Source organism: Staurois parvus, unplaced genomic scaffold (genome assembly GCF_062004578.1).
Source record: "Staurois parvus isolate SC_StPar_1 unplaced genomic scaffold, SC_StPar_1.0 ptg001672l, whole genome shotgun sequence".
Lineage (NCBI taxonomy): Eukaryota > Metazoa > Chordata > Amphibia > Anura > Ranidae > Staurois > Staurois parvus.
Genome location: NW_028319468.1, coordinates 25,175 through 37,999, shown reverse-complemented (window position 1 = coordinate 37,999; position 12,825 = coordinate 25,175). Strand labels below are relative to the sequence as shown.

At 45.4% G+C, this 12,825-nt stretch overlaps 1 protein-coding gene across 1 annotated transcript in view; it reads left to right on the top strand.

Annotated features, from left to right (window-relative positions):
- Positions 1-12,825, top strand: part of LOC149434796 (DISP complex protein LRCH3-like) — an 86,043-nt gene that overhangs the window by 54,027 nt on the left and 19,191 nt on the right. Inside the window, 3 exon segments of the mRNA XM_089663353.1 lie at positions 7,041-7,146; positions 11,470-11,606; positions 11,690-11,808. Of these exon segments, the coding sequence (XP_089519479.1) occupies positions 7,041-7,146; positions 11,470-11,606; positions 11,690-11,808 (362 nt within the window).

The window sequence follows — 12,825 nt, the reverse complement described above, 5'->3', positions numbered from 1 at the left end:
CACCATGGACTCTATCATTGGTTTGGTACCCTTACGACTTTCTACATATCTGGATTTCTCTCAGAACCACCATATTGGATATATTATCCTGTTGACTATCCAGTAAAAGGAAACACTGTATTCGGTTACCTTTGGTGTGACACCCCTGCAGTTTTCTACATATCTGGATTTCCTTCGGGACCGTTACATTGGATATCTTATTCTTTTGATTATCCGATAAGGAACACCATTGGTGTTTTACCCCCTTGCTTCTTTCTACAGTTCTGCATTTCCCGTGGGAAACCCCCGTGTTGGATATCTTATATTACCTATCCAAAATAACACCATAGATTCTGTCATCACTGGTTTGGCACTCAGCTTTCTGCATATCTAGATTTCCCTCAGGACCACCATGTTGGATATCTTGTCCTGTTTGGCTGCCCAGTAAAAAAAAGCACTCTTGATTCTATCTCCATTGGTGTGGAACCCCTACAGCTTTCTGAATATTTGGATTTCCTTCAGGACCTTTATGTTGGAGATCTTAACCTATTGATTCATTAAAATACCACAGTGGCGTCTGTCATCATTGGCGTGCCTCCCTTACTGCTCTCTAACTGCTAATTACTCTACAGATCTGGAGTACCCTCAGGACCGTCACATTCGATGTCTTTCTCATATTCATTTATCCAATAAAAAACACTGGACTACCAACATTGGTGCGATTCCCTTACTGCTTTCTACATATCTGGATTGTACTCGGGACCCCTATGTTGCATCTCTTGACTATCCGTAACAAAAATCCACTGTGGATTCTGTCTTCATTGGTGTGGCTCCCCTTCAGCTTCTTACATATCTAAATTTCCTTCAAGACCCCCATGTTTGATATATCTTCCTATTGATAATCCAATAAAATACCACAGTGACTTCTGTCACCATTGGTGTGCCCCCATTACTGCTTTCTACAGATCTGGAGTTCCCTCAGGACCACCACATTGGATATCTTTTTCATATTGGTTACATATTGGACTCTACCACCATTGGTGTGATCCCTTACTGCTTTCTACATTCCTGGGTTGTACTCGGGACCCCCTGTGTTGGATCTCTTATCCAGTTGATTATCCCAAAAAAATCTCTGTGGCTGTGGGCTCCGTCACCATTGGTGTGGTGACCTTACTCCTTTTAACATAGACAAATTTCTCTCAGAACCACCATGTTGAATGTCTTCTCCTTTTGATTACCCAATAAAATACCAACATGGACTCTATCACCATTGGTATGGCACTCTTTTGCGGCTTCTACATATCTGGATTCCCCTCAGGACCCCTTCCTTCATTTGGGGTATTGGTATAAGGAAAGCATCCTCACTGAAGCAATTCAACTTAATTAACCCCTTTTAAGCTGGTGGGAGCCAGCACTTTAACCCTTTCGCTGCCAGTGGCCCAAGATGTACATTGGCAGCAGTGGGAGCTTTTACACCCACTTCTTGCTGCTATGTGTGCATGCGCAGACACGGCTTAGGTCTTTGCCAGTGTCAGGGAGCGAGGAGCCAGACACACAAGGAGGTGCAATTAAAGGTAGGTTTATTATACAAGACAGAGTCTATGCAAGTCCAACAGCAACAGCGGGTGACTTGGTAGAACAGTAGCCAGGAAGGATGGTTGCCAGAGCCGGGGTCAGAAGCCAGGAAGGATGATCCCCAAAGCCGGGATCAGAACCCAGGAAGGGTGATCGCCAGAGCCGGGTCAGAAGCCAGGAAGGATGGTCGCCAGAGCCGGGGTCAGAAGCCAGGAAGGATTGTCGCCAGAGCCGGGGTCAGAAGCCAGGAAGGATGGTCGCCAGAGCCGGGGTCAGAAGCCAGGAAGGATGGTCGCCAGAGCCGGGGTCAGAACCCAGGAAGGATGGTCGCCAGAGCCGGGGTCAGAAGCCAGGAAGGATGGTCGCCAGAGCCGGGGTCAGAAGCCAGGAAGGATGGTCGCCAGAGCCGGGGTCAGAAGCCAGGAGGGATGGTCGCCAGAGCCGGGGTCAGAAGCCTGGAGGGATGGTCGCCAGAGCCGGGGTCAGAAGCCTGGAGGGATGGTCACCAGAGCCGGGGTCAGAAGCCAGGAGGGATGGTCGCCAGAGCCGGGTCAGAAGCCAGGAAGGATGGTCGCCAGAGCCGGGGTCAGAAGCCAGGAAGGATTGTCGCCAGAGCCGGGGTCAGAAGCCAGGAAGGATGGTCGCCAGAGCCGGGGTCAGAAGCCAGGAAGGATGGTCGCCAGAGCCGGGGTCAGAAGCCAGGAAGGATGGTCGCCAGAGCCGGGGTCAGAAGCCAGGAAGGATGGTCGCCAGAGCCGGGGTCAGAAGCCAGGAGGGATGATCGCCAGAGCCGGGGTCAGAAGCCTGGAGGGATGGTCACCAGAGCCGGGGTCAGAAGCCAGGAGGGATGGTCGCCAGAGCCGGGGTCAGAAGCCAGGAAGGATGGTCGCCAGAGCCAGGGTCAGAAGCCAGGAAGGAGTCTTGCCAAAGCCGAGTCGGTATCCAGGAGAGCAATGAGAAACTAAACAGGAGCTTGCTGCTGTGCAACAGATAGGACACGAATGCAATGGACAGCTACAAACAGCAGACTTATATGTGATAAGCCGCCACCTCCTGGGGGAGGAGCCGCAGAGGGCTGAAAGCATAAAGGATCCCACAATGCTTTGCAGACACCTAAGATGGATGCCAGAACATAAAGCAGCACAAGCCCTGAGGAAAGGTAGGACTTGACAGCCAGTAATATAGTGGAGACCCCATGGCGTGTCTGCACATGCAAATCTCCTGAACTGCCTCCTCTGATATCTACCTCACACATTCCAGAAGGCAGTTTGCCAGATCTTCTGCATGCTCAGACACCCCATGTTACTGGCAAAAACCCAAGCCATGTCTGTGCATGCTTAGGACCAATTATGTCATCCTCACCTGGGCAAGGATTGCAGATATAAAGTGAAGACGATAAAGCAAAAACAAGTAATTCCCCACCTTTTATTTCTTAATTATTAAATAGTGGAGTGGTTGAGGGAAGGAGACCGGAAAGATGATCTTAAGGAGTCATCCCCCGCCGGCCAGTAAGGCCAGGTAGAACATGCCGGCAAGGAGAGGTAAGTACTGTAGACTTTAGTCGGCTTGTGTAAGAGATGATCATCAACTAATGAACAACCTTCAGCGCTCACACACAAGATGGAAATAATAATTATAAATTATAGAATAAATATCTCAAAATATGAACAAAGTTAAATAAAATAACAGGAATAAAAGAAATAAAACCAGTCCACAGATGGATGGATGGGGGGCAACTTTCCAGGCGGAATCTGTGTGTTCAGAATGTAGCAAACAGCATGTCCGTCCAATGAGTGTGCAGGTAAAAGGACCATAAAGGCTTTGGAATACACGAGCGGACCGGCAGCTCCTCGTCAAGGACGGGGATCCCACAGAGGTATCCAAAAGAACGACAAGCAGGGCGCCATGTCAGTGTAGAGAAGAACAATAGTACTTTATTACAAAGAAAACTCACATCTTAAAATCCCTCAGCGAGTGCGGCAGATGAGACACCGGAGCCAGGGACATCAAAGGAGCAGATCCGATTAAATATGCATGGGCCGGGAGGGGACCCGCAACAATGGATGAACGGCGTCTCTGAATGCCTTCCTGATGGTAGTAGGGAGAAGTGACCAGGTGCTGTGAATGGAACGGAGGGCGGACTGCAACGCGTTTTTAGAAGCTCCGCCTCCTTTGTCAACCAAACTTAGCTTGTACAATACTGTCTAGTGCCTCTTATCCATGGACTCCAATTTGGGGTAAGTGTGGCAGGAGGTGTCACGGTCTGGGTCAGGTTCAGAGACCAGTTGCTACAGTTGTGACCAAAATTATTCAACCCCCAATGCTGTAAAGGGGTTTAGGGACTATAGTGTACATTTGGAATTGTATTCAGAATCAAATCCTACAAGGACGTTGTAACTACCCAAATGCAACTAAAATGACATCAATTGTTTATGTAATACAGTAGTAAATGGTTCTTATGTGGTTTCTTCATTGCCACAATTATTCAACCCCTTAAAGACTACCACTCTGAAGAACAGAGGTTCATACAGGTGCTTTCCATCAGGTATTGAAAACACCTGTGGATGTCACCGAGCAGCAATCAAGCATAATAAGCACCAATTAGGCAGCTTTAAAATGACTGTGATACTCAGCTCCTTCTAGACATTTACTGGTGTGGTTACAAACATGGTGAAGGCAAGAGAATGGTCCAGGAAGACAAGAGAAGAGGTGATTTCTCTTCACAGGAAGGGCAATGGCTATAAGAAGATTGCAAAGATGTTAAACATACCAAGAGACACCTTAGGAAGCATCATTCGCAAATTCAAGGCAAAGGGCACTGTTGAAACGCTACCTGGTCGTGGCAGAAAGAAGATGCTGACTTCGACTGCTGTGCGCTACCTGAAGCGTAGAGTGGAGAGAAGTCCCCGTGTGACTGCTGAGGAACTGAGAAAAGATTTGTCAGATGTGGGTACAGAAGTTTCAGCCCAGACAATAAGACGCACACTGCGTAATGAAGGCCTCCGTGCCAGAACTCCCAGGCGTACCCCCTTGCTGTCTCCAAAGAATAAGAAGAGTCGACTGCAGTATGCCAAAAGCCATGTGGACAAACCACAAAAGTTGTGGGATAGTGTTCTGTGGACTGATGAAACAAAATTAGAACTGTTTGGGCCCATGGATCAACGCTATGTTTGGAGGAGGAAGAACAAGGCCTATGATGAAAAGAACACCTTGCCTACTGTGAAGCATGGTGGAGGGTCAATCATGCTTTGGGGCTGTTTTGCTTCTGCAGGTACAGGGAAGCTTCAGCGTGTGCAAGGTACCATGAATTCTCTTCAGTACCAGGAGATATTGGATGGAAACGTGATGCAGTCCGTCACACACCTGAGGCTTGGGAGACGTTGGACCTTTCAACAGGACAATGATCCCAAGCATACCTCCAAGTCCACTAGAGCATGGTTGCAGAGGAAAGGCTGGAACATTTTGGAGTGGCCATCGCAGTCACCAGACTTAAATCCGATTGAGAACCTCTGGTGGGACTTAAAGAAAGCAGTTGCAGTGCGCAAGCCTAAGAATGTGACTGAACTGGAGGCCTTTGCCCATGAAGAATGGGCGAAGATACCCGTAGATCGCTGCAAGACACTTGTGTCAAGCTATGCTTCACGTTTAAAAGCTGTTATAACTGTAAAAGGATGCTGTACTAAGTACTAAGATTGAATGTCACTTGGGGGTTGAATAAAACTGATAATGCTGTGAGCACAGAAAAGACATTTGTGGTTATTTCATTATAACTGTTATGTTATATTTGTCTGACCTACAAGTGCCTCTTTAATGTAAATGTAAGCAAGATGACTGAATGATCAAAAGCAATGTCAAACTGGCCAAAACACTCAATTTCAGTGGGGGTTGAATAATTTTGGTCACAACTGTATAGCAGTGGAAATGCTTACCTGAAACCAGCAGGATAGGTACACAGGCAGGTCACCCTGGGAAAGGACGCAGGCTCACCTGAGGTGCAGGGTCTAAGCACCAACCAGTTTTCACCAGAGCTCCTAATGGTGGAGATGGATTTGGCTGCGTGTTGGTACCAGGTCACAGATCTCAGGATCACCCCACCAGGGAATGAGCAAGTTGGAATCGAATAGCAGATCGAACAAGTTAGGGATCAAGCAGAAGCGGGGTTAGTCAACCAGCCAAGGGTCGGTCACAAATGGTAGTAGATGAGGATGAGGCAGAATGGTAGTCCAGGAAAACCAAGGGTCGGTCACAAATGGTGGTAGATGAGGATGAGGCAGAATGGTAGTCCAGGAACAAGCCAAGGGTCGGTCACAAATGGTGGTAGATGAGGATGAGGCAGAATGGTAGTCCAGGAACAAGCCAAAGGTCGGTAGCGAAGGTATAGACGGCAGCAGGAGAGACAAGCGGGATATTGGCTGGTGATACAATAATCTGGCAAGGAGGAAATGCAGAGACATGGCTTTTATCAGGAAGTTCATGGGAGCAGCAAGGGGTTCAAGATAAACAAGGTCAAGGTAGGATCATCCAAACAATTGTCAAGGGAGCTGTCCAGCATTCCAGGTGGCTCAGCAAGAAGAAACCTTGCCTCTCACCGCAGAAGGCCCAGGTTTGGACCCAGGCTCTGACAGGAGGGCTGTACACCACTATAAGGTGCGTTAGCATTGCCGGGCATTAAAAGGTCAAATTTGGGTTTCCACCGCCACTTGGAATTTGACTTTAAACAGATGGAGGTAAGAGAGCAAGGGGAGGCATCCTCTATTATTCATCCTTTTGAAGAGCGAGGGCCACTTTAGTGATCTGGTAACCAGTCACTGGCCACATTGAAATAAAATGGTTCGGAATTTACATTTTTTTTCAATTTTGAAAATGATTACGAACATTTTTCCTTCTGCAGCTTCTGAGGAGAAAAGGGCTTTCAGCAGATGCAGGAGGAATCGGTTGCCATGATAGGGAAGCCGCACGAGCCCCCTGGAGCATGGGGTGTGGCCCCTGACGCTACAGCAGTGGTTAAGGGGGGGTGTAAAAACATGTCTCTACTATGGGGTTTCATCACCCCCCCCTAAATGTAAATGAGCCCTAACTGTCCTGAGCTCCCCATAAGGCTGCTTTCACACTGATGCGCTGTGGTTTACCCACACCGGGGGTGCAGCAAAGTGCATCTGCTGTTTTCCTGCGCTTTGCCATTGACTTCTATTATATCTTGCAGGTGTGGTTCACTTTCAGAAAGCTCACCACACCCACAGGATATATTACAGGTGCTCTTCCCTGATTGGAGGTCGAGGGCCACATCAGAGGGCTCCAAGGGCCACAGGCTGAGCACCCCTGCTCTATTATATACAGAGTTTGCAGGATATCTAATTGAAGTGTATTCATGTCTGTGTGCAGAAGCCATGCATACAGTATATCAATAAGCGAATGTTTTATAGATAATAAATGTCTGTTGTAGACGAGGGACTCCTCTTATGTCATTTCTGCGTTGTCTCTCCTAGGATATCAGCTGTAACGAGATTCAGTCTCTGCCGCCACAGATGGGATCGATGGAATCTCTGCGAGAATTGAACGTCCGCAGGAATCAGCTGACCTCTCTGCCGGAAGGTGAACGTCGCTGTCCAAAGAACCGATTTCCTAAAGACCCCATCGATTTGTTCCGTGAAAAAGATCTTTACCCGGGACGACTGTATTGTTGTTTATTAGGCAGAACGTTTCATAGATTAATATGGAGTTCGGGGTTATTTTACCGAGAAGCCGCCTGTTCAGTCTTAGGCTAGGATCACACCTACGTTTGAGCCGTTTCTGTGTTGTGTTTTGCACCTCCGTTTTTGCCACGTTTTACGGGGGGGGGGGTTCTGGATTTTTTGTTTGTGTTTGCTTTTTTTTTTTTTCATGTTGTTGGGCAGATTCAAAACGCATCAAAAACTGCAATACATGCTTTTCTGCAGTGTTTGAAGTCTATAGAGACAAAAACAGCAACTTTTTGTGTTCAAAAAAAGTCCCTGACCCTTTCCAAAATACGCACCGGATAAAAACGCACAGGTGTGACCATGTCCCATAGGAAATCATGTTAAATGGACTGTACTGCGTTTCTGCAAACGCTGCGGAAACGGCTTAGGTGTGAACCTGGGGTTATATAGTTGCATCTGCTTTTGGGTAAATCATTCTGTATCAGGTCTTATCTTTAGGCTGCTTGCCTAACCACTTCAAGACCAGGCCTGTTTTTTTTTAACTTTTTTGTTTACATGTAAAAAGCAAAATATATATATATATATATATATATATATATATATATATATATATATATATATATATATATATATATATATATATATATATATATATATATATATAAATACATAAATACATATATATATATAAATACATATATATATATATATATATATATATATATAAATACATACATAAATATATATATAAATACATACATAAATATATATATATATATATATATATATATATACATATATATATATAAATAAATATATATAAAAATATATATATAAATATAAATAAATATATATATATATATAAATATAAATAAATATATATATATAAATATATATATATATATATATATATATAGATAGAGAGAGAGAATATTTTTATATACATATATATTGCCTAACCACTTCAAGACCAGGCCTGTTTTAACCTTGTTGTGTGTGTGTATGTGTATATATATATATATTTTTTTTTTTTTTTTAAGAAAATTACTTGAAACCACCAAACATTTTTTTAAAGTGGAGGCCCTAGAGAATAAAATGGCGGGTTTTGCAATTTTTTATCTTTTTTATGTCGCACAATATTTGCACAGCAGTTTTTCAAACACAATTTTATTGGAAAAAATGCAGTTTGATGAATTTTATTAAACAAACACAAATGATTACCTAATTGTCTGGTAAAATATAAAAGATGATGTTGCGCCGAATAAATGGATACCAAACATATCATGCTTTAAAATTGCACACGCCCGTGCAGTAGCGAAACACTACATACTGTACATTTTGTTATCCATAGGCAAGGCTTTAAAAGCCTTCGCAGGTTGCCACTTTAGATTTATACAGGAGGTGTGGTGCTAGAGTCAGTGCTCTCAATCTGATGTTCGTGGTGATACCTCATTTGTATGGTGCGATCACTGTTTGCGTACCGACGGCTGCGTACACCTTTTCATATAAGCACAGGATGGTGGGGTGCTTTAAATTTTTTTTATTTTATTTTTTTTTTACGCTGTTTTTCTTAATTTTTTATTTATCACTTTTATTGTTATCACAAGGAATGTAAACATCCCTTATGATAGCAATATGCAGTGACAGGTACTTTTTACTGAGAAATCTCTGCTCTGCCCTTGACAGCACCTGATCACACCAAGATCGTTGTGATCAGATCCTTTCCCAATTTAAAAATGGCGCTGTTTACATCCAGCAAAACCGGAAGTGGCTAAATGCTTTCTGCTTTCGATTTCTCCAGCCATAGAGATGATCAGGGCCGTTCTGGTCTCCGATCAGCTCTATGGTCAGCTGGCTGAACCACCGGCTGCACACTTGTGTCTTCTGGTGGGAAGGAGAGCCCAAGAAGCCCTACATCGGCATGATGCTGGCAGCTACCGGCATCGTCCCAGTATAACCACTCAGTCAGGTGACATACCAGTACGTCACCTGGCTAGAAGTGGTTAAAGTAGAACTGTAGGCAAAACTTTTCCATCTTAGATAGAGAAAGAGAGGCCCTGTCAATTTTTTTCTTCTGTGTCCCATTGGGGAGATTTATCTTCACTTCCCGCCCCATAGCCAAAGGAAATGAGAGGAAATCCCTACAAGTTAAGGGGATCTCTTTGGGCCCCCCCCCCCCTTCCAGGTCACCAGAACCAGTGTCCCCATTGGAAGATTTCCCTTCTATTACTTTTCTGGGGCAACCAAAAATGAGGGATTTTCTTTCACTTTCAATGATAAGGATAAATAGGACAAATAAAGAGGGGGAATCTCCCTAATGGGGACACAGACAGCAATAAAAACTGACAGGGGTTCTAATCCCTCTCCACTTAACAAAAACAAAAGTCTTGCCTTTAGCTATACTATTACAATGTAGAGATACGTCAGCACCCCACATGTATGTACGTGAGGTGAAATAGAAGGAATGTGAGCACCCCTCCATCTGGAGGGTTGGTGCCTGTGACCAAGAGAATGTTCTTTACTATGGTAGTCTTCATACAGATGGAAGACTGAAAGTTCCAGGAGGTCCTACACATTTCAGGGATCGGTGTTCACTTCCTCAGGGCTAATCGACATATCTGAGTTTAGTTAAAGGCTAACTCCACCTTTCGTACTATACTGCACGTTACGCGCACATTTAGGGTGTAACATAGCGCCAAGCTGTCCCCCTCCCTGATAGGATTCTTCTTCCCATCGGCTCCTGTCACTTTTTAAATTTGGTGCTGCTGTGCATGGCTCCCCCTGCGCAGTCGCGTCATTCATTCTGATCTGTGTATTAATAAGCTGCAGATCCCATCTGCCACCACGGCAAAAGAAAAGTTATCAACGGCACACAATTGCAGTGTTCGCCATACTTGTAGCCTGTGACGAGAGTGACTTTGGGTGGGGGGCCCATGGAACTCAGCTCACTTTGGAGAGGTGGGGAGACCCCTGTCTCAGCTCCCCATATCCCTCTTATGTGTAAGTCACCCTGTGCCTGTTAGGGGTACAGGGTGATCTGTCCTAATATTGTGTAGACATGTCTAGGAGATAGGTGGGGTGGGGGTTGTGAATTATTTGGTGTTATGTGGCTGCATCCCATTGTTCTATTGTTTGTGTGGCTTGGGAGCAAACTATTATGGGATGTATGTGTTTATGTGTATTAGCTTAGTGGGGGGGGGGGTGTCTCCAGCAGCCCTCCCTCCTCATCAGGGACGGACTGACCATTTGGAAACTCGGACATTGCCCGAGGGCCCGGGGTCAGTAGGGGGCCCCATTAAATGCCTCTGGTACCTTTTTCATAGGCTTTTTTGAGTTTAGGCAAGGACATGATCCCCTATTGCCTGGGGGCCCCATGAGTTGTCAGTCCGCCCCTGCTCCTGATGGGACTGTCTGCTGGTGTGAAGTTTGAATATCTGTGTGTCTCTTGTTACTAAATGTAGATTGCCCCGCCCTGTGTCATGCAGGGAGGGGGGATTGTCCCCTGAGTGTATATATCTTGTATCTGCGTTCAAATAAGTTAGTCTGCCTCTGGCTTACTTCAAGATTGGTGTCATCTAGTCTTGTATGGTCTGCTGTGGTGTCAGTGGTCGGTGTTAGGACAGGGAAGCGGTATTCTAACGGAAGTACCCAAGTGCAGTCTGGGGTCGTTTCCGTTACATAGCCCATTGACACTTTCTGCCACCCTGAAGGTTCATTCCATGGTGCATCTCAGCATCTGCAGAAGGGGAGCCTGCACATACGATCCTTTGTTTGCAGTTTCAATGCTTTTCAGGCTGCAAATCATAAAAAATAAGTGCACCTTATATTCCCTGCAAATTATGGGTTCATTTATTACTTTTTTGCAAAGGGTGGGCTTAGCCTTTGACGAATGAAGTATAAATATAAAGTTCTATAAAATGTTTGTGTGTATACAAAGAACTTTCTATTGCTCGTTAAGTTACACAGAATACCGTGGGGGCTTATCCGGGATTTAATAGCACAAAACTTTCTATTGCTCGTTCAGTAATACCGTGGGGGCTTATCCGGGATTTAAACCCGGGTCCAAATCCCAGCTCTAAATGGAATCAGTATCACTGGGTGAGCAATAAAAATAAGTTCTCTGTGCTCCAACCCCTTCTGCTTTTGTATGAATGTTCAGGGAATTCCTGATATGTAGGTACTGTGGTGTCATATGTAGTGTTCCATGTATATAAGACTTTATCGCTTTCTATTCCAGAACTCTCTGAGCTTCCTCTGATCCGTCTAGACATCTCCTGCAACCGCATCTCCCACATTCCTGTCTGTTACCGACACCTCCGACACCTTCAGACCATCATACTGGACAACAACCCCCTCCAATACCCACCCGCACAGGTCAGTGTTCCAGGAGGAGGACATATAGCCCTCTTCTATCAGTTTTATTGAAGAATATTGAGTTTGTTTTCTGTTTCGGACAGATCTGCCTCAAAGGGAAGGTTCACATATTTAAGTACCTTAACATTGAGGCTTGCAGTAAACCTGCACCGGAACTGGGAGATCTGGGGAAACTGAGCCGCCCCACAAGTTTTACCACTTGGTAAGTAGACTTGTATGTTGATTGTGGATTGACAATATTTATTTCTTTTATAACTCTGTGTGCATTCTGCCACAATAACAGGCAAACTACATGGACACACAACCCTCTAACCCTAACTCTTACCCCCCAAACTTCAACCCCCAAATATGCTTTAAAGGGAAATTCTGAGGGTTGAAATACAGTACAATGTTGGTTACAATGCAGACAGTGAAGCCAGATTCCCAGCAAGGCAAGTAAATGTGTCATGTACTATGTATTCTGTTCAGGACCCTATAGGCGTCACCATCAGGGGTCAGGCTCAAAGACCAGTTGCTATAGCAGTGGAAAGGCTCACCTGAAATCAGCAGGATAGGTACACAGGCAGGTCACCGTGGTGGAGGAGTGGGATCACCCGAGGTGCGGAGTCTAAGTACCAACCGGTGTTCACCAGAGCTCCTGGTGGTGGGGATGGATTTGACTGCGTGTTAGCACCAGGTCACGGTCCTCAGGATCGTCCCACCAGGAGCTGAGCAAGCGGAGGTCCAGTAGCGTATAAGCAGGTGAGGATCAAACGAAAGTGTGGTCAGTAAACAAGCCAAGGTCGGTAAGGAGCAGTCGCAGGTTGGGATCAGGCAGAAGCGTAGTCAAGAACAAGCCAAGGGTCAATAACAAGTGACAGCAAAATATGGATGACAGCAGAGATAAGGAGCACAATACTGGCTGGGGAGAACAATAATCTGGCAAACAGGAAGTGCAGAGGCATGGCTTATATCAGGAAGTTCATGGGAGGAGCAAGGGGTTCAAGGTTCATCAGAAAACAAGGTCAAGGTGTAGGATCATCCAAATAATTGTCAAGGGAGCCGTCCAGCATTCCAGGTGACTCAACATGAAGAAACATTGCCTCTTGCTGCAGAAAGCCCAGGTTCGGACCCAGGCTCTGACAATATAGCCTTTACCTGTCTTTTTTCCGACTGGCTATACCCCACCTGCTGAGTCAAGAATGTGTACCTTTTGGAAGGAGCATGATTTTCCACCGGA